General features: G+C 35.8%; 1 protein-coding gene across 1 annotated transcript in view; it reads right to left on the bottom strand.

Moving 5' to 3' along the window:
• Window positions 1-18,754, bottom strand: part of LOC309509533 (NACHT, LRR and PYD domains-containing protein 3-like) — a 643,973-nt gene that overhangs the window by 606,910 nt on the left and 18,309 nt on the right. The window contains exons 2-8 of the mRNA XM_082184301.1: window positions 16,816-17,112; window positions 15,175-15,265; window positions 14,880-14,993; window positions 11,311-11,424; window positions 9,882-9,989; window positions 8,000-9,796; window positions 7,086-7,259 (exon numbers count right to left, since the gene is read on the bottom strand). Of these exons, the coding sequence (XP_082040427.1) occupies window positions 7,086-7,259; window positions 8,000-9,796; window positions 9,882-9,989; window positions 11,311-11,424; window positions 14,880-14,993; window positions 15,175-15,265; window positions 16,816-16,831 (2,414 nt within the window). The 5' untranslated portion in view covers window positions 16,832-17,112. The remainder of the gene's footprint in view (window positions 1-7,085; window positions 7,260-7,999; window positions 9,797-9,881; window positions 9,990-11,310; window positions 11,425-14,879; window positions 14,994-15,174; window positions 15,266-16,815; window positions 17,113-18,754) is intronic.

Here is an 18,754-nt window from a genome sequence, read left to right as displayed (position 1 = left end):
AATCACACAGTTAACTAATAATGTATTCATTTTATTTACTTTATAACTGGCACTTATTTGGAAAAAAAATTGTTGAATGGCAAATAAATAAATGACGGACTTTTATTATGTAAGCTTTATTTTACACCTCAACCGACAAGGGAATTTATAGTCATATTTATAGTGCTAATATTAATTTGCGAGTCCACAAACTCATTCTCTTAAATGGCTTGGGTCTGCAGAGCATTCACAGCGTACAGTATACGGACTGAATGCCCCTGACCTGAAGCTTTTATATCAAGACCATTTTCATGTTTATCATTGCCTTATAACTTCATGCTTGCAGTTTAACACATAAGTGTTTATTACCACAACACTAAATAAGTGTCTTTAGAAATATTATTATATATTTTATAATGAAAAAGACTAATAAAATTGTCTCTTCATATTAAATGGATAACAATATATGTCTGGACACTTGAAAAATGTGTAATAATGGGGTCTATAAAACTTTTAAAACATTTAATGATTTATAAGCATTTCACATATTTCTACACTAATTATACATAACTATTCTGCCAGTGCACCATACTGTACAAATGAACTAGATCAATGTTCATTCTTGTCTGAAACTTACAGTGACAGTGTTGTCATAATTATCAGTGAACATACCATGAGGTTTTACTGGATATGCAGTGATTGTTTCTGTCTTCCTAATGCTACCTTCTGCCTCTCTGTTTTGCTCTTGCACACAATCTACTTCATGCCTTCTGTCCTCTGATTGATAGTTTATACTTTTTTTTTTTATGAAATAAAGTATTTTTTGCTGAGAAATTATTTATTAATGAAACATTTACTGGACTGAAGAAACTGGGTTTATTTATTATTCACCATTTGTTAATGTTAAAATTTTAATTCTTTTGACATTTTTTCATGTTAATATAAATGTCAAATATGACACAACAGGCTTTTGGGGAACATTTTCCATCTCTTAATTATTATTGATTTATATTGAATTGCATATATGTGTCAGGCAGTGTTGGGAAAGTTCACTTTCTACATGAACTAGTTCAAAGTTCAGTTAACACATTTTTAACCCCCTGAGGTCTACGGTATCGCCGGCGATACCAGCTCGCTTTTTTTTTATTAGTGTAAAAGAAACTCATAAATACTCTGTTGACTTTGATTTTCCATAGGAGTTTCATACATCAATCGATTCTGTTAAATGTGTATTATTTTTGTGTATACTCATAATAAAAACAAAGTGTTGTGCTTTTTGCCAAATAAAGAAAAATAAACACGAAGCGAGTTCTGCCTTCTCTCTGCCAGTGTAGTCCATTCTGAAACGCGTCCGAAAATTAACAATAACTCAGCGAATACTCAGTCAAACAGGCATACAGACACACAGGCATGAAGCTTGAATTCTCTTCTTTTAAATGAAGTAATTTATATAAAAAACAAATATTCTCATCTTGTGAAATCTGTATTAAAAGAGAGCGATTCCAGTCGAGCTCATCTCATCTCATTACGTTATAATCGGCCACGCCCACGGAGAGCGCGCGCTATTCAAACGCAAATGGCTGAGGCAATCCTGTGAACGCCCCCCATCAGCTCGAGAAAACACACAAGTTTATTTAGATCATTGTTTACACCGTCTTGCAGCGCTGTGAGGAATAATACTAATGGAAAATGTCCCTCAGAAGTGCGGGTATATCGAGGAGCGAGCTGAGGAATACAAGTAAGTTTTTTCCTTCTCACGTGAATTTCTTCACGTGGGTTTCTGTTTATGAATGAATAAATGGGAGAGATGCGCGCTGTTTACCACAGCTGGCAAAAGACAGTTTAAATTTAAATTGCGTGTGTGAATGAATGATGATGTTTTAGCAAACTGCATTGCTATACTGAGATAAGTAAACATCGACTGAATGTTGAAATAAAATGTAGGCTATTTGTATAAGCAACGTATTAAACTGCAAATTAACAATATCCCCTAATATTTCATGAAAACAACGTTACAGTCAGACGAAATATGAAAGACAACATTTTGTTGACTAGATTTGGGTACAGTTTTTACTGTAGAATATACTGCCACATCAAATAAGCTTTTGTTTAGCAATTTCTATATATAAAATACTATTTTTGTCAAAAATAAAGTCATCAACTAAGATGTTAGCTGTTCCAATGTTGGTTATATTCAAACTAATGAATACATAGATAAAATGTAGGCCTATAATCATTTTTTTTTACAAAGAAAGAGTACACTTGAAATATTGTTGAAATTGTAATTATTGTTGTAATTGTAACCGTTTTAATAAAATAGCAAAACATATTTACAAGATAGATGTAAGCAAAATCTTAAATGGTCAATATAAGTCTTCTTCTAAATATATCTTTTGTCCTTGCATTGTGGCTCAGTCAGTGTCACACCTGAGTGAATGGCTCATCATTATGCAGAGTGGGTGTATTCTAAGGTGTAAACCACTCCTCGTTCACGCCCCCCTCGCATATTGGCTTTCCAAGCAAAACCTCTTTTACATCAATTTAAATCAATGTATGGTTTTATGTGAACGATAAAGCAAGACTATTTTCACATAATTTTTAAGAAAAAACTATAGGCGACGACATCCATTAATCAAAAGTCTTATTGCCACATATTTAGTATGTGTTTTGTGGCCTTATTTCAAAAACTTAAATTTTTAGTTTTTTCGATAACCACGCATAAACATTATTCTCTCAAAAATGAAAACATGTACATACATGTGGCTCACATATTATTGTAGTCCTGTTTGTGCTATATAGAGTGAATTTACACCTTTGCCATTAATATGTTTATAAGCAACTGAAAAAAGCACAAATGTCAGAGCATGTCAGAACACCCCCAGGGCCCAAAAAAACGCTCAGACTCCAGAGGGTTAAATGAACTAGTTCAGTTCATAGTTCAAACTTCAAAATTTTGAACTAAAGTTCACAGTTCCAAAAAATGAACTAGTTCAGTTCTTTTTTTCCATATGTTGCTGCAAACTATTATTTTTCAAAATTATTGCCACAGCCCATATAAAACCACAGACAGCAATTATGTTATCAGTTTTAACACTGAAACTATGCGTCAGATTTCATCTTCATATCCAATTTTAAAATCCTTATCCAACCAGGGTTTACATAGCATTGAGGGTAGGGTTGCCAACTAAACAAATGCGGGACAATCGTGCATGGTTCTTTACAGGAAAATGAGGGACACTCAAAATATTTGTAGGCTATAGGCTAGGCCAACATAACACAGTAGGCCTATATGTCATTTCAGGTTCGTATGCGTTTAAAAGGTTTTCAGACAACACATTTGTTTTGATTAAAGTCATATTACACTTTTATTCAGCAAGTACATTTATAATGTTACGTTTTTTTTATTTCGGATAAATTTACTTTGAACCTTTTATTCATCAAAGAATCCTGATGATTTTTTTTTTTACATTAATAATAATCAGAAATGTTTCTTGGTCAGCAAATCACATCAGTATATTATTCGACTCAGGACGATTTGATGCTTTCTTGCGTGGCTGGATGTATGTTGGACTCACAATAATCACGTTGTTTGAATTCGTTAAAACTGATTTGCCGAAATCAAAACCCAGTCGGACAGTGAAAGGGATTTGCCGTTAGCGCGAGTCCGGATCGAAGCGACCAGACAGCGGAGGATTCTGTGCGCAAATCAAACAATGATTTGTCCCAAAATAATAATTAATTCTCAATTTAGAGTTTGTTATTCGTATGGTCTGATCTCTGGGTCTGATGCGCGTGAGTGTGGACTGTGATTGGATGATAACCGGTGTCGTGATCAAGTGTTGCTGTTGTATCAGATTCAGTCATACATCAGTGGTTAGATCAGCGTCAATAAACGGGACAACGGAGGTTCCGAACGGGACAAATACATTTCTATAGAAATCTTGCACCCTTTTGAACGAAGTTAAACTGAGAGAGCGTGCCGTTCACAGACACCAGAATGAACGAGTTCACAGTAACGTTCATCAGGCAGTAACAGAGTACGTTCAGTTCACGTTCACCCAAAATATGAACGAGTTCATGAACTATCTATCGTTCAATGAACGCGTTCAGGCACAACACTGGTGTCAAGGTTTTAGACTTATGTTTGGCCACATAGATTATATATGTTCATTGTGTCTCTTGTTGGTTTTCAGTCTCTGTCATTATGTCTCCTGTGCCTTGTTCCCTGTTTGTCACCCTTCTCCTGAGTACTTTGCTCAGTGTTTCCAGTGCCATGGCCAAGTCTAGGTCATTCTCTTGCTGTGCCTCTTTTGGAGTTATCTAAATCTAATTTGTGTACCTGGTATGGTTCCTTTGTTTTGTTTAATTGACTTTTGCTCTTTGAAATTTTGGAGTACTCACAGATCTTTTTGTGAACTTTTTTTCAAATTCCTTCTGGATTTACTTTGTGGACTTTTTGGATTTACTTTTTGGAACTGTTATCAAACTATTTGTGGAAGTTTTTTGGAGTTTACTTTTTGGCTTTATCCTAGGAAAGTTTGGACGTTCCTTTTCATCAAATAAAAGATTTATATTTCCCAGAACTGTCATCTGGTTTTCTGCATTTGGGTTCACCTTTTGACTGTGTTCAAGTTTTCACACTAGTCCTAACCCTGTGTTTCTGACAGTATGAGCCATAAAAGCGATGTATAAATATGATACTCAACAAAAAAACACACATGCATGCATATACAAGTTAGCATCTGTTTTTTGTTGAGTATCACATTACACACACACACGGCTTTTATGGATCATATATGCAATTTTTAACATAAAAAAAATGGTTTATTAATAATCAATAAACCCCAGTTGCTTCAGTCTAATAAATGTTTCTTACATTTACATTTATAAAAATAAAAACTTTCTGAGCAAAAGGACTTTACTTGAATTTTGTTTTTGTTTTTTAAGTATAAACTATCAATCAGAGGACAGAAGGCATGAAGAAGACTGTGTACACAATGTTTCTCAGCATAGTTTTGGTCATATTGATCATTCATAGGCCCTAGAAATTTGCATATTAAATATGATACAGTAGGCTAATATATTCATAAACAGGCATTGTTCGACCGAATTTTACAAAGAATGTTTAAAGTTATGAGAGAATACATGTTTTAAAATTGTTATTAAAATGTTGTAACACGCATTGCCAAACAAACATTCTTTTTTCCAATTAATTTATACTCCCAAAGGGGAAACGTATCCTGGGAGATACAAACATTTACAGGCAGATTATGGAAAATGTAAAAATTAAATCCATAAAATTTCAACATAAATATAATAAGCTAACACTTAACAACAACTATTTAACACATGTATCACTGAAGGCGGTTTAGTTTGAGATCTTTCACTTTTGAAAAAGTATTAAATCTCCTGATAAAAACACAGGCGAAGAAGAAGCAGAAACATGCAATATCATATGTGACCCGTGCTGGCTAAATGAGTCAGAATGCGTACAGGATAATTCTGAGCTACAGGCAAAATGGTCGAATTTGAGGTGTTCACAAAAATGAGTTCATTAAGCCCTCATCTAGTGATCCCAAGGGTCAAAATACCAATTAAACATTTAAAAGTATCTTTATTTGTATGTTTTCCTTTGTCCATGAAAAATTCAGTTTTCTCTGCTCGCTTCTCGACGACTGTGCTTTCCCTCAGCACAAGTTTGGTATTGTTTTAAAACGTAGCAATCCAACTTTGTGAATATTAATAGCGAATTCTCGATGGCATGAGTCTGAACCAATGAAATGTGATTTTCAAACTCATACTGATTTAAACAAAATGATTTTACTCACATTGACTGACACATCCGAAGCGTGCCTCAAAGACGCCTCAGACAGCGCGTGATCCCGATATACTCTTATACCTACACAGAATTACAGTGTTTCAAAATATCTGTCTTGGCGAGTATTCAAGCAAACATAATCTGCTATGTCTTAAAGGTATAGCGGAGGATGTTTTACTTCCTGGTGGGTAACCTATACTATTGGTCCTCCTAATTGTCAATCATTCTGGTGAATCAATCAAACTTTTCAAAAAGTGGAGAGGGCGGGTCTTATCTAAAATTTGGAAAGATCCTCCGCTATACCTTTAAGTGAACATTTGGTTAACTGTTGGGGAAAAACAGCTGATGTGTAACATTATATTAGACCTGTGCAGTACAGTAGGTCTGAATATATAGGCTGTCTTTTTCATTAATTTTAATCAAACAATTGTGGTACCATGGGGGAAAAAAGTTGAATATATATTGTTCCTATAAATATTTGGTTTTGACTCGGTGGTGTGTGCCAAATGTGGTGTTATTACCCGAGATTTTAAGGTATGGTTGGTAGATGATTTTGTTTTGGAACCTTCAGAAAACTTTAACTCGATTTTTCTCAAAATTGACTTTGACTATTAAAGTCAAACAGGTGTAGCTCAGTCATGAACAATTGCTCATTGCGACTCATTTTGCCAGAACGGGTCACGTATGTCAGCAGACGCATATGTAAAATCAAAACTGCCTAATGTTACTTAATGAAATGTCGACGCAGGACGAGGTATAGGACTGTGAAGCTTTGGGGGTGTTGCTGGACTTTATCTACTCCATCTGTGTTTTGATCATCGTTCTGAATCCGATCCAGACGTAGTCTAAATATCTAATATCTAAAAATTCTTAAATCAAGTTACATAAACTGTTAAGTCTTGTATACTGAAAAATTGCTTAAGTTATTTTGCTTCTCAAGTAAATTTATCTTCAATTAAGAATACAAAAAAGAAAAGAAAACAAAAATACTGAGAAAGAAATTTATTTTCTGCAGTGTAGCCCTAAAATTTACATCAGAGCATTTAGTCCAGGGTTCCTCAAATCCGGTTTTGAAGTGCCGCTGTCCTGCAGAGTTTCTCCAACCCTAATTAAAGACGCCTGAACAAGCTAATCCATGTCTTCAGAGTTACAGGAAGGAGAGTTTTATCAGGGTTTGAGCTAAACTCAGTAAGGCAGCGGCCCTCCAGTGCCAGATTTGTGGAACCCTGATTTAGTCTTACAGAAGACAATAACATGTCTGACTATGATATACCGTAGATGATCTTACCCGAGTTTCTCCAGTTTACAGTCAGGATCCTTCAGTACAACAGAGAGAAGCTTCACACCCGGATTTCGCAGTTTTCTATTATTCAGATCCAGTTCTCTCAGTTGTGAGGGGTTTGATATCAGAGCTGAAGTCAGAGCAGCACAATCTTTCTCTGTGACTCCACAATCACTCAAACTGTAGAGAGATGAAAATCATACTTGGTAAACACTATGAACTGAAAACAAAAAGCAATAGAAAATTTAGAAAAAGTAGACAATTTGTAGATGGAGTAAAGAAAACACTGCACTTGGTCACCAATGGATAGCATTGTCTCAAAATTACTCAGGAACCTTGAGGTAATGGTGTCACAGATTACAATTGGAGAGAGTTAAGTGTGAATAAAAGACAAATGGGACATGGACTCAGGATAACAAACTCTCAGTGTGCAAAAGAACAAGATTCTGAACAGACACGACATATACAACATAAAATTAAACCAACTAACTCCTCGCTTTGCTCTAAATGTAAGACCGCATTCTTGGGCTAGAATTCTTGGCCTCCCTTGCAGGTGAATAACCAATAAACATGCTATATGAATATTAAATTTTTTGTCCGTTGTTGCCAGGAAAACTACTTTATAAATCATTTGTAACATTAAACTTGTTTGTTTTAAATGAATCCTCATGTTGAAGACATTGGGTGTCAGGTGCTTTAACACAAGTTTGAGTCAGCTTGTATTGTTTCCCAATCACATCTCCCCGTCATTATTCACATCAATAAAATAGATTTAAAAAAATCAGAAAAACAATCAAATCAAGTATGCTGCCATATTGCTCCTATTACTGATACAATAAATGTTTGTATGTTTCTTAGATTTATGAGCTTTTTATTTTCTTTGTTTTAACAGTAAAGTGATAGTTTTCACTGATACTTACTGAACTTTAATCACGGGCAGCAGCTTCTGAAGAACCTTCAGTTTTTCAGCTTTATTGTTTTCTCCAACAAATGTATTAATATCAAACTTCTCCAGACTCTTCTCTGATGTCAACAACACAAAAACTACAGCTGACCACTGAGATGAAGAGAGTCTGGCTTCACTTATTGTTCCAGATTTCAGATACTGTTGTATTTCCTCGACTAGTGACTGGTCGCCCAGTTCATTCAGACAGTGGAACAGATTGATGGATTTCTCTGGAGAGTCAATGGTCCTGATCTTCTCCTTGATGTACTCAACTGTTTTCTCATTGCTGTCAGACTTTATTCTTCTTCTCAGTGTCATTAGTCCCTGAAGGAGAATCTGATGAGACTCCACTGACAACCCCAGAAGGAAGCGCAGGAAAAGGTCCAGATGCCCATTTTTACTCTGTAGAGCCTCATTCACGGCTCTCTCATGGAGCTCAGAAAATGAAACATGTTTAAACTTAACTTGAAACCAGTCCTTTAATACAAACAACAAATCTGGTTCAGAGACTGGGTCAAATACATTCCTGTTGTTGTTTGTGAAGCAGAGGTGCACATATAAAGCTGCTAGATGTTCCTGAACACTCAGATGAACAAAGCAGAAGACTTTCGCCTGATACAGGCCTGACTCCTCTCTGAAGATCTGAGTGCACAATCCTGAGTACACTGATGCTTCTGTCACATCAATGTCACACTCTCTCAGGTCTTTCTCATAGAAGATCACATTGCCTTTCACAAGCTGCTGAAAAGCCACTTTTCCCAGTTTGAGGATCATGTCTTCATCTGTCAGGTTCTTCTCATAGTCTTTCTCCTGTTTGATGTTGGACTGAAGGATCAGGAAGTGTGTGTACATTTGAGTGAGAGTCTTGGGAATCTCTCCACTCTCTGCTTCACTCAACATCTTCTCTAGAACAGTGGCTGAGATCCAGCAGAACACTGGGATGTGGCACATGATGTAGAGGCTCCTTGATGACTTCAGGTGTGAGATGATTGTATTGGCCAGACTCTGATCACTGATTCTCTTCCTGAAGTATTCCTCCTTCTGTGGCTCATTGAAGCCTCGTACCTCTGTCACTCGATGGACACACTCAGAGGGGACGAGATCGGCTGCTGCTGGTCTAGAGGTGATCCAGATCAGAGCAGAGGGAAGCAGATTCCCCGCAATGAGGTTCGTCAGCAGTACGTCCACTGAGGCTGATTCACTTACATCACAAAACCTCACATCACTCTGAAAATCCAGAGACAGACGACACTCATCCAGACCATCAAAGATGAACAACACTTTATATTTGTCACTGGATATTTCCATTTCTTTTGTTTCAGGGAAAAACACATGAAGAAGATCTGAAAGACTGAGTGTTTTGTCCTTCATCAAATTGATCTCTCTGAAAGGTAGTGGAAATATGAGCTGGATGTCCTGATTCACTTTGCCTTCAGCCCAGTCTAGGATGAACTTCTGCACAGAGACTGTTTTTCCAATGCCAGCAACTCCCTTTGTCAGCACAGTTGTGATGGGTTTGTTTTGTCCAGGTAAAGGTTTAAAGATGTCATTGCATTTGATGGGTTTGTCCTCTGTTGCTGCTCTCCTGGATTGTGTCTCAATCTGTCTCACCTCATGTTCATTACAGATCTCTCCACTGTCACCCTCTGTGATGTAGAGCTCTGTGTAGATCTCATTCAGGAGTGTTGGGTTTCCCTGCTTTGCTGTTCCCTCATTCAGACGCTTAAACTTCTCCATCAGTTTTGATCTAAATGTGTTCAGGACTTCATGGCTGTAAAATTAAAATAACATGGTATTACATAAGTTAAATATATAGAGTAAAATGTTGTATTTGTTTACCTGTTTGTTTACTTTACCTGACACTAGCATCCCTGCTTTCATTAAAGTCCTGTAGTTGATTCATAGGCTGGTCATTCTTCTTACAGGCGGGTTTTGTTACTGTTGATCTTTGTGGTGGGATTGACCTTAAACATCATGAAGAGAATCAAAAATCAGACATATTGGTGGATTTGTTTTATATTACCTTAATAATTCACTGTCAACCTCCTAAAACAGATAATAAGTAAATGCACTTATTAATAAATCAACTGCTCAAGGCCACAACTGTAATAATACTAAAAACAAAAACTATATAAAAAAAAACGTTTGTCAAGACAAACTTTGTGTTAGCTTGAGAAAGCTTTTTATATATTGTAAATATTATATTAAAATAATATATTATTGATTGATTGCTTATAATTTAACATCATGTCAGTTGTCAGAGCTATTTTAATGGTGAGAATAAAAGTAGCAAAATATAAAAAGAGAAATAAACTAAAAACTAAATTTACAAATGTTTTTAAACTAATTCAGCCTCACTTAATAAAAAAAAAATCTATTAATACGAATCAACAGAATAAAAACAGAGTCCTAGAAGAGTTAAAACCATCGCATTCCTTTAAAATCTGCTTTAAAGATAGTGGACTCTGTCATAAGAGGCATAAAGGAGGATCTTCAACTGATAACAAAACCTTGTGCCTATTTGGCAATATGTGCAGATGATTTGGTCCCAGTGATTATCAGAGTAGAAACAATGTTTTCTATCAACAACAGGATTCATTTCATAAAGTTTAAAGGTCATATGATGCGATTTCTTGTTTTCCTTTTTCTTTAGTGTGTTATGTAGCTGTTAGTGCAAGTATAAGCTCTGCAGAGTTACAAAGCTCAAAGTGTAAAACCTTAAGAGATATTCTTTATAAAAGTTATAAAGGCTCAGCCACGCCTTCCTAAAACTCTTCTTTCAAACTCGCCCCAACAAATCTAGGTCAGTGTGTGGGGACAGAGTTTCATAAATAAATGTATACGCAAAGAAAGAAGGCGTAACTTTTGTTCTCGCTGTATTATTGTTGCCGCCAGCGCCGCCATGTCGTGGAGACACTGTGTTTTTCGCTGCGAAAGCCAAACTAAATGAGTTTGGCCTTCCAAAAGAGGACACAATTAGAAAACAATGCTTAAACTTTATTTACAACTGTTCCAGAACAGTACAACTAAAATATTCGACTGTGTGATGCGCAATTTTCAGAGGACTGTTTCCAGACCCTGCGAGAGTACAAGGCAGGCCGTGCACAAAGCTGATTCTAAAAAGTGGGGCAATTCCATATTTGCTTGTACATTCTGGCGCTTCTGACTCACACACAGCCAAGTAAGTAAGTATGTTTTTTTTATATTTTAAGAATTTGCTACTGACTATTCAAAAATCTCTTTCATTCAAATATTTAAATGTCTTTAAGAAATGTTATAGCCTACCTGAGATCAGTCTGTGTATCGTCATTCTTAAAATCTATTGGATGACCCATAGACCCGTCACTCCTCAAAGACACACAGCTGGGCGCTGGTTCTGATCTCTCCTGCTGAACTGAACTATAACAGAACAGATTTAATTCGTTTTTTATGATAATCATCATATGCAAGATCTTCATACTGTTTGGATGAAAAGCACCTGAGGAGGGTTTAGACATTGTTTTCAAGAAATTCATTTAAAACAGACATCTCTTTTATTATGGGCCTATAAAAGGTTATTTCATTTGGAAATATGTTCAGATGATATGGTCCCATGAATTGTCTGAGTAGAAACAATGTTGTAACTTTTGTTCTCGCTGTATTATTGTTGCCGCCAGCGCCGCCATGCAAAGATGATCGCTCATCTTGGACATCTGCATTTTCCGGATCAGAATCGGGCTCGAATTGATAAGGTAGTTCTGACATGATCACATGCCTTTATTGCTTCTGGAGCTGATGTTCCAAATATGGTAAGGGGCGAGACATTTCCGTCACACGCTTGAAGGGGTGGTTGATTATGATTTCACTTTTTTAACTTTAGTTAGTGTGTAATGTTGAAGACGAAGTCCTTAAAAAATGCTAATCAATGAATAGAAGATAACACATAAGCTACCTAAATTCATCAACTAACCATTCAGAAATGTACTGTTGCATTCTACATGTTGTCACTTCTTGAGTCTCTCCATTATTGTCTGACTCTGGTTTGAACATAAACATTGACATTTTCAGTGCATGTCTGTGTGAGGTAAAAGGATATAAAATATCTGTGGGGTATTTTGAGCTAAAACTTCACATACACACACTGGGGACATCAAAGACTTATTTTACATCTTGTGAAAAGAGCATTATACCACCCCTTTAAGGTTATCGGGCCAATCACAATGTACTGGCTAGCTGGCCAATCAGAGCACGCCACGCTTTTCAGAACGATGAGCTTTGTAAAAATCAACGCATTTCAGAAAGGCGGGGCATAGAGAAGCAACAATAATGTACAGTATGTGTAGAATAATGAGTATGTTTGTTTTTTAACCTAAAACCGCATAAACACATTGCATTAACCCCCTGAGGTCTACGGTATCGCCGGCGATACCAGCTCGCTTTTTTTTTGTCAATGTAAAAGAAACTCATAAATACTCTGTTGACTTTGATTTTCCATAGGAGTTTCATACATCAATCGATTCTGTTAAATGTGTATTATTTTTGTGTATACTCACAATAAAAACAAAGTGTTGTGCTTTTTGCCAAATAAAGAAAAATAAACACGAAGCGAGTTCTGCCTTCTCTCTGCCAGTGAAGTCCATTCTGAAACGCGTCCGAAAATGAACAATAACTCAGCGAATACTCAGTCAAACAGGCATACAGACACACAGGCATGAAGCTTGAATTTTCTTCTTTTAAATGAAGTAATTTATATAAAAAACAAATATTCTAATCTTGTGAAATCTGTATTAAAAGAGAGCGATTCCAGTCGAGCTCATCTCATCTCATTACGTTATAATCGGCCCCGCCCACGGAGAGCGCGCGCTATTCAAACGCAAATGACTGAGACGATCCCATACAAACTGTGAACGCCCCCATATCAGCTCGAGAAAACCCATCAAGTTTATTCAGATAAGTGTAGTCGTCTACACTGTCTCGCAGCGCTGTGAGGAATAATAATAATGGAAAACTTACCTCAGAAGTGCTGGTATTTCGAGGAGCAACGGATGGAATAATGTAGTAAGTTTTTTTTTTTCATTCTCAAGTAAATCGCGTTTCTGTGTGAATGAATGAACGCAGAGATGCGCTGTTTACCACAACTCGCAAAAAGACGGTTTAAATTTGAATTGCGTTTCTGTGTGTGAATAAATGATCTGCTTTTAGCAAACTATTTTGCTATACTGAGTAAAATCGATTGAAATGTTGAAATAAAATGTATTTGTATAAGCAACGTATTAAACTGCAAATTAACATTTATATTCCTTATAATAAAAACGAAAGACCTATTTTACAGACAAATGAAAGACAACATTTCGTTGATTAGTTTTGGATAGATTACACATTTTTACTGTAAAATATCTGCCACCTCAAATAAGCTTTTGTTTGCCAATTTTTGCTAATATGTTAAATATAGTATGTTTTGTCAATGTAGGCTATATTCGAAGTTTGAAATATGTATGATAAAATGTATACTTTAGTTTTTACAAAGAAAGATTACACTTCAATTGTTGTTGTAATTGTAACCTTTTTAATAAAAAAATATATATTTACAAGGTAGATGTAAACAAATTTTAAAAGGTAAATATAAGCATTTTCTTTAAATAATTTTTATTGTGTTTTATTATTGACAAATTTGGGGAGAGGATACATATTCCAAAACTGAAAATACAGTATGAGAATTAACTGCACAATTAATAGACATGTTTTCCTTGGATATTATACAATTTGCAAGCAAAATTTGTGAAAAAAAAAAAAATTGACATGCTTCCAACTGTGAACCAATTTGGTAGAATATATATATATATATATATATATATATAGCTCTTGCATTCTTTCTTGTGGCTATAGGTGACACACCTGAATGAATGGCTCATTAAGTATGCGGGCCCCATTGTCTCCTGAGGTGTGAAGCACTACATATGCATGATGCTGTTGAATGGTTGACGCCCCTTGCGCATATTGCCTTTACAAACAAAAAGTGTTTTACAAGATTTAAATCAATGTATTGTGTTATGTGAATGATAAGGGCAGGATGATTTTCACATCATTTTGAAGAAAAAATTCTAGGCAAAGACATCAATTAGTCAAAAGTCTTATTGACACGTATTTAGTATGTGTTTTGTGGCCTTATTTCAGAAACTTTAGTTTTTAGTTTTTTCAATAACCATGCATAAACATTATTCTCTCAAAAATACAAACATGTATATGCATGTTGCTCACATATTATGGTAGCCCTGTTTGTGCTAAATAGAGTGTAATTATACCTTTGCCATTAATATGTTTATAAGCAACTGAAAAAAGCACAAATGTCAGGGCATGTCAGAACATCTCAAGGACCCCAAAAACCCCTCAGACCTCAGAGGGTTAAACCAAATACACAAAATAATGTTCTTTTTAGAACCGTCATATGACCCCTTTAATTGTATTACATTGATACCATCTGTTGGTCATTTTTGGAGGAGTCATTTTGGAGGAGGTTATAATGGGTTTGAGGTCAGAATATAGAATAGGGTATTTTTTTGAGCTCTGAATATACATGTAAGGCCACAGCAGCACTGCTGCACATTACCTGCAATTCCACAACGCCCAGGTACCAACAAAAAGGACTGCAGTCCATTTAAAATGTCCACAAAAGCTGGGTGTTTCAAATAATATAAGCATCTCTTTCAATAAAATGCTATTTATCTGATTCCAAGCCATGAAATTGGAACACTCATAGATTATGTCTCTCTTGCATCAGGTGAAGACAATGTCTATTATGAATATCATAAATACATAATACAAAACACCATAATATTAAAATGTTAATCATGTCTTTAAGAAATGTTGTAGCCTACCTGAGATCAGTCTGTGTATTGTCATTCTTAAAATGTATTGGATAATCCATAGACCCGTCACTCCTCAAAGACACACAGCTGGGCGCTGGTTCTGATCTCTCCTGCTGAACTGAACTATAACAGAACAGATTTAATTAGTTTTTGATGATAATCATAATATGTAAGATTTTCATACTGTTTGGATGAAAAGCACTTGAGGAGGGTTTAGACATTGTTTTCAAGAAATTCATTTAAAACAGACATCTCTTTTATTATGGGTCTATAAAGGGTTATTTAATGTATTAATTTAAAGTACCTGCAAACTGGAGAAAAATCTTCAACTCTGGATGTTTGTCTGTCATCCATGATGAAGCTGAACAGTTGAAACAGTCTGATCTCCACTGACTCTGGATGTAAATGACGAACAAACACTAAACTAAAGTAATTAAACTTAATTAAACATCTTTATCATTGATCTGATCATGAGAGTTGGAGGTAAATAGATAATGACATCGATGCGTTCACTCAAAAAGGTAATTTGAAAAATCATCACATAGCCTAACTTACAGCACGATACACAAAAGAAACCCCGTTCCTTTACTACAGGATGAAAAATGTCAAACACGTCCTTTCAGAAAAAAAGTATTAATGTGGACGTCACCTGTAAAGGGCCTCAAGACATAAAAAGTCCCCTTGATCCATATTTAGTCTAGATATCCAACCGATTCACAAACTCCTCCATCTTTTCCATCAAGTAGCTAGTACACACATTCCTGTCTACGGTTTTATAAAAGTTTCTGTGAAATACTTACTAATATTTTGTTATCGGAATTTAGGAATCGACTGTCTGATTACATGGCGAAACATCAGATTCCCTTTCAAGGGAACTCCAGCTGTCGAGACGCGGTGGGAGCGCCCTGCGTGATTGCGTCGTGAAGCACGTGTATAACCAGTCCAATGGAAAGACGAGACGTAATAGGCGGGTGAGATGGTGCTCGATGCAGAGCCAAATGGGAGGAGCTAGAGCTCGAGCTCCCCCTTTTCTGGAGCTCCAGCTCCACCTTGCTAAATTTAGTGAGCGGGGATTCGCTGCAGCGTCAAATGGGAGGAGCTAGAGTTCTAGCTCACCCTTGCTGGATCTAGTGCGAGTTCAACCGTGATGGAGGAAGGACAAGTTTGTTTTGATGCGCAAGATTCTGGCATACATCATATTGTATTTTTCTCTAATATTTGTCGTGATTATGATTAAATATTTATCGTTTCTGTGACAAACGCGTAAACACCCAATAAGAACATTGCTCACACTCTGTGTGTGTGTGTGTGTGTGTGTGTGTGTGTGTGTGTGTGTGTGTGTGTGTGTGTGTGTGTGTTTCTAAAAACGGTTGAAACGTATCTATGTAGCCTATTATTATTTTATCTTTATAACGGTTTCGTTGTTTTCCTCACTTTTAAAGCTGCTTTGGACAAAAGCGTCTGCTATGATTATGTAAATTACTAGACTTAAAAGGCAATGTGAAAGCTTAGATAGTGCACCCCTATTTATTTTTTGTCCACCGCATTTACGTGTGTGTTATTTGTGAATTAATCTAAATCATCTGATTAATTTATGAAATAAAAAATAATAAGACTAGGTACCTAATCTGCCCTTTTTGTAGAAGTAAAAGCATACTCCAACAGGCCAGTTGTAATTATTATTATTTTTAATTATATGTAGTTATTTATAAGTTATTAATTATATGTAGTTATTTTTAAATTAATTAAACTAAAGAAATAAGAAATGAAAATTTCTCAAATAAAAATGTATATTTACTGTACCAAACACCACTTTTAATACACAATAGTCGCCATACTTTATTAAACAACACTTTATTGGAGGACAAAGCATAAAGTTGATAAAGTAGCATAAAGAAAAATGAGATTCAAGATAAAGAAAAATGTGTCTTCAAAAATACGTTACCATCATATGAATCCATTCACAGCTGCTGAAGCCACAAAACGAGTGCCAGAGAATCATATTCAGTCACCTACAGAAAACAGATTTGATATTGTGTTGGAAAATAATGATTCATTATCACAGCTAAACTGGTTTCTTGCTCTTCCCTGTACGTCTCTATCATGTTCGTGTTCTTCTTCCTCGTCTAAACAGTTTGTTCAGTTGAAGAACAGAAGATGTGATCACTGATGTGGTGTAGCTTTTTCTCAACCAGAGGAAGAAGTCTCAACATCCCATTGTCAGGCGTTCTCCAGTGCTGGTCTGAAAGTAAAACAAAAAACACAAACCATTCAAATGAAGTTGTTTAATGGACAGTCGGGTCAGCTTATGTTCTGCGTTATTTAAAGCAGTGATGGTTTACTCTGGCCCTCAGCGTCCACTGTCCTGCAGATTTAGCTCCAACCTCAAACCCTCCTGCCTATTGTCTATAAGTAAACCTGAAGACTTTGGTTCAAATTTTCAGATGTGCTCGATTAGGGTTGGAGGTTAACTCTTAATTAACCTCAAAAAGTAGAATGCAAAGGGCCAGAGTTGCCTGTTCCTTACATAAATTTACAAAGCAGCAGTCAGTACATTATATAATATACACATTGAAGTATTATATATATATATATATATATATATATATATATATATATATATATAATATTGCAGCACATAATATAAGCGAAGTACTGAACAAAAACAGTTATATCAACAGCAACCTATTTTAAAAGAATTTTAAGAAAGGCATGGTCTCTTTTGAGCCTTTGCCAGTGATGCTTGATTTCTTTCCAGACAACATACTCTTCTGTGAATTGTTTCAAGAGCTTCACTTGGTCAAAAACCAAGTGATAACCTGTACAATGTAAAATTGTCAACATCACAGTAAATTGACCGGTGTTGATTTTCCAGTGTTACAATAAAGTGTTAAAATAAAGTGTTGAATCAACACTAAACAGATTGGGTTTAACACCAGAAGTGTCCGTTTTAAATAAGAGTTGGTGTCATTTTGCGTTGTTGCAAACATAACTCTCTTTTAGAGTTAACCAAGCCACACCTCCGTTTACGTGCAACCGTCGTTTTGACTGAACCAGAGTCCAGACCACATGCGAACGCCATTTTACTTGTGGAAGAGTCAAGCGTGGGGTAAGTCTAATACTTTAACTTGATAGTAATACAGATAAATCAGACTGTAAATTGATTTCAATGTATACAGTTTATTAGTTTAATCTATTATTCGATCACAAATCACTGTAATAATGAATAATTAACATTAGACAGCCAACGAGTTCTGACGTCTGATTTTTGTATTTAGATTTTTGCCAATGTCATGCCACTTTATAAATGATGTAAAGGTAGTAAAGCCTCGATTAAGCTTAGTTTTGTCTATCATCACGTCTCGCGCACCGTAATTGTTTTTATGCACGTTCACAGGCATTTTCTTTCTGAGCACACTCGACAAAGCCTAAAGTTTTGCGCGCGCGAAGCACAGGCCATTTTACAAGGTTAACTGTTGAATTTCTAGAGTGTTCTACCAGTAACGTTAAATTGGCCTATCAGGAAGATCACTGGACTAAAACTAATTGTTATGATTTTAATTTGAATATTCTTTCGTTGACCGTGGTTCTGTGATAGTCGTGGTTCTGAACTGTGGTAACGTTAAGTTTATCATGTTGTGAAATGATTGATCTGCGTGGTATTATTTTCTGCCAAATATGGGTGTCAAACGCAATTAATTTAAAATTTTGTAGTGAATTAAAGCTCTCAGTTGCCTTTTAAGGAACGAAATCCAGTAATATTTGTTAGTGTTCGCTCTAACACTGTGTGGAACACTCATCGTGAAATATAGGAAACGTTAGAAATAAGGCACAGCTCTTCACTCATCTCCCTAGGGCTGAAAAATGTAGTCGACATTATCGAT

The sequence above is a fragment of the Leuciscus leuciscus genome, assembly GCF_965113295.1.
Source record: "Leuciscus leuciscus genome assembly, chromosome: 11".
Lineage (NCBI taxonomy): Eukaryota > Metazoa > Chordata > Actinopteri > Cypriniformes > Leuciscidae > Leuciscus > Leuciscus leuciscus.
This window is presented reverse-complemented; position numbering and strand designations above follow the sequence as displayed.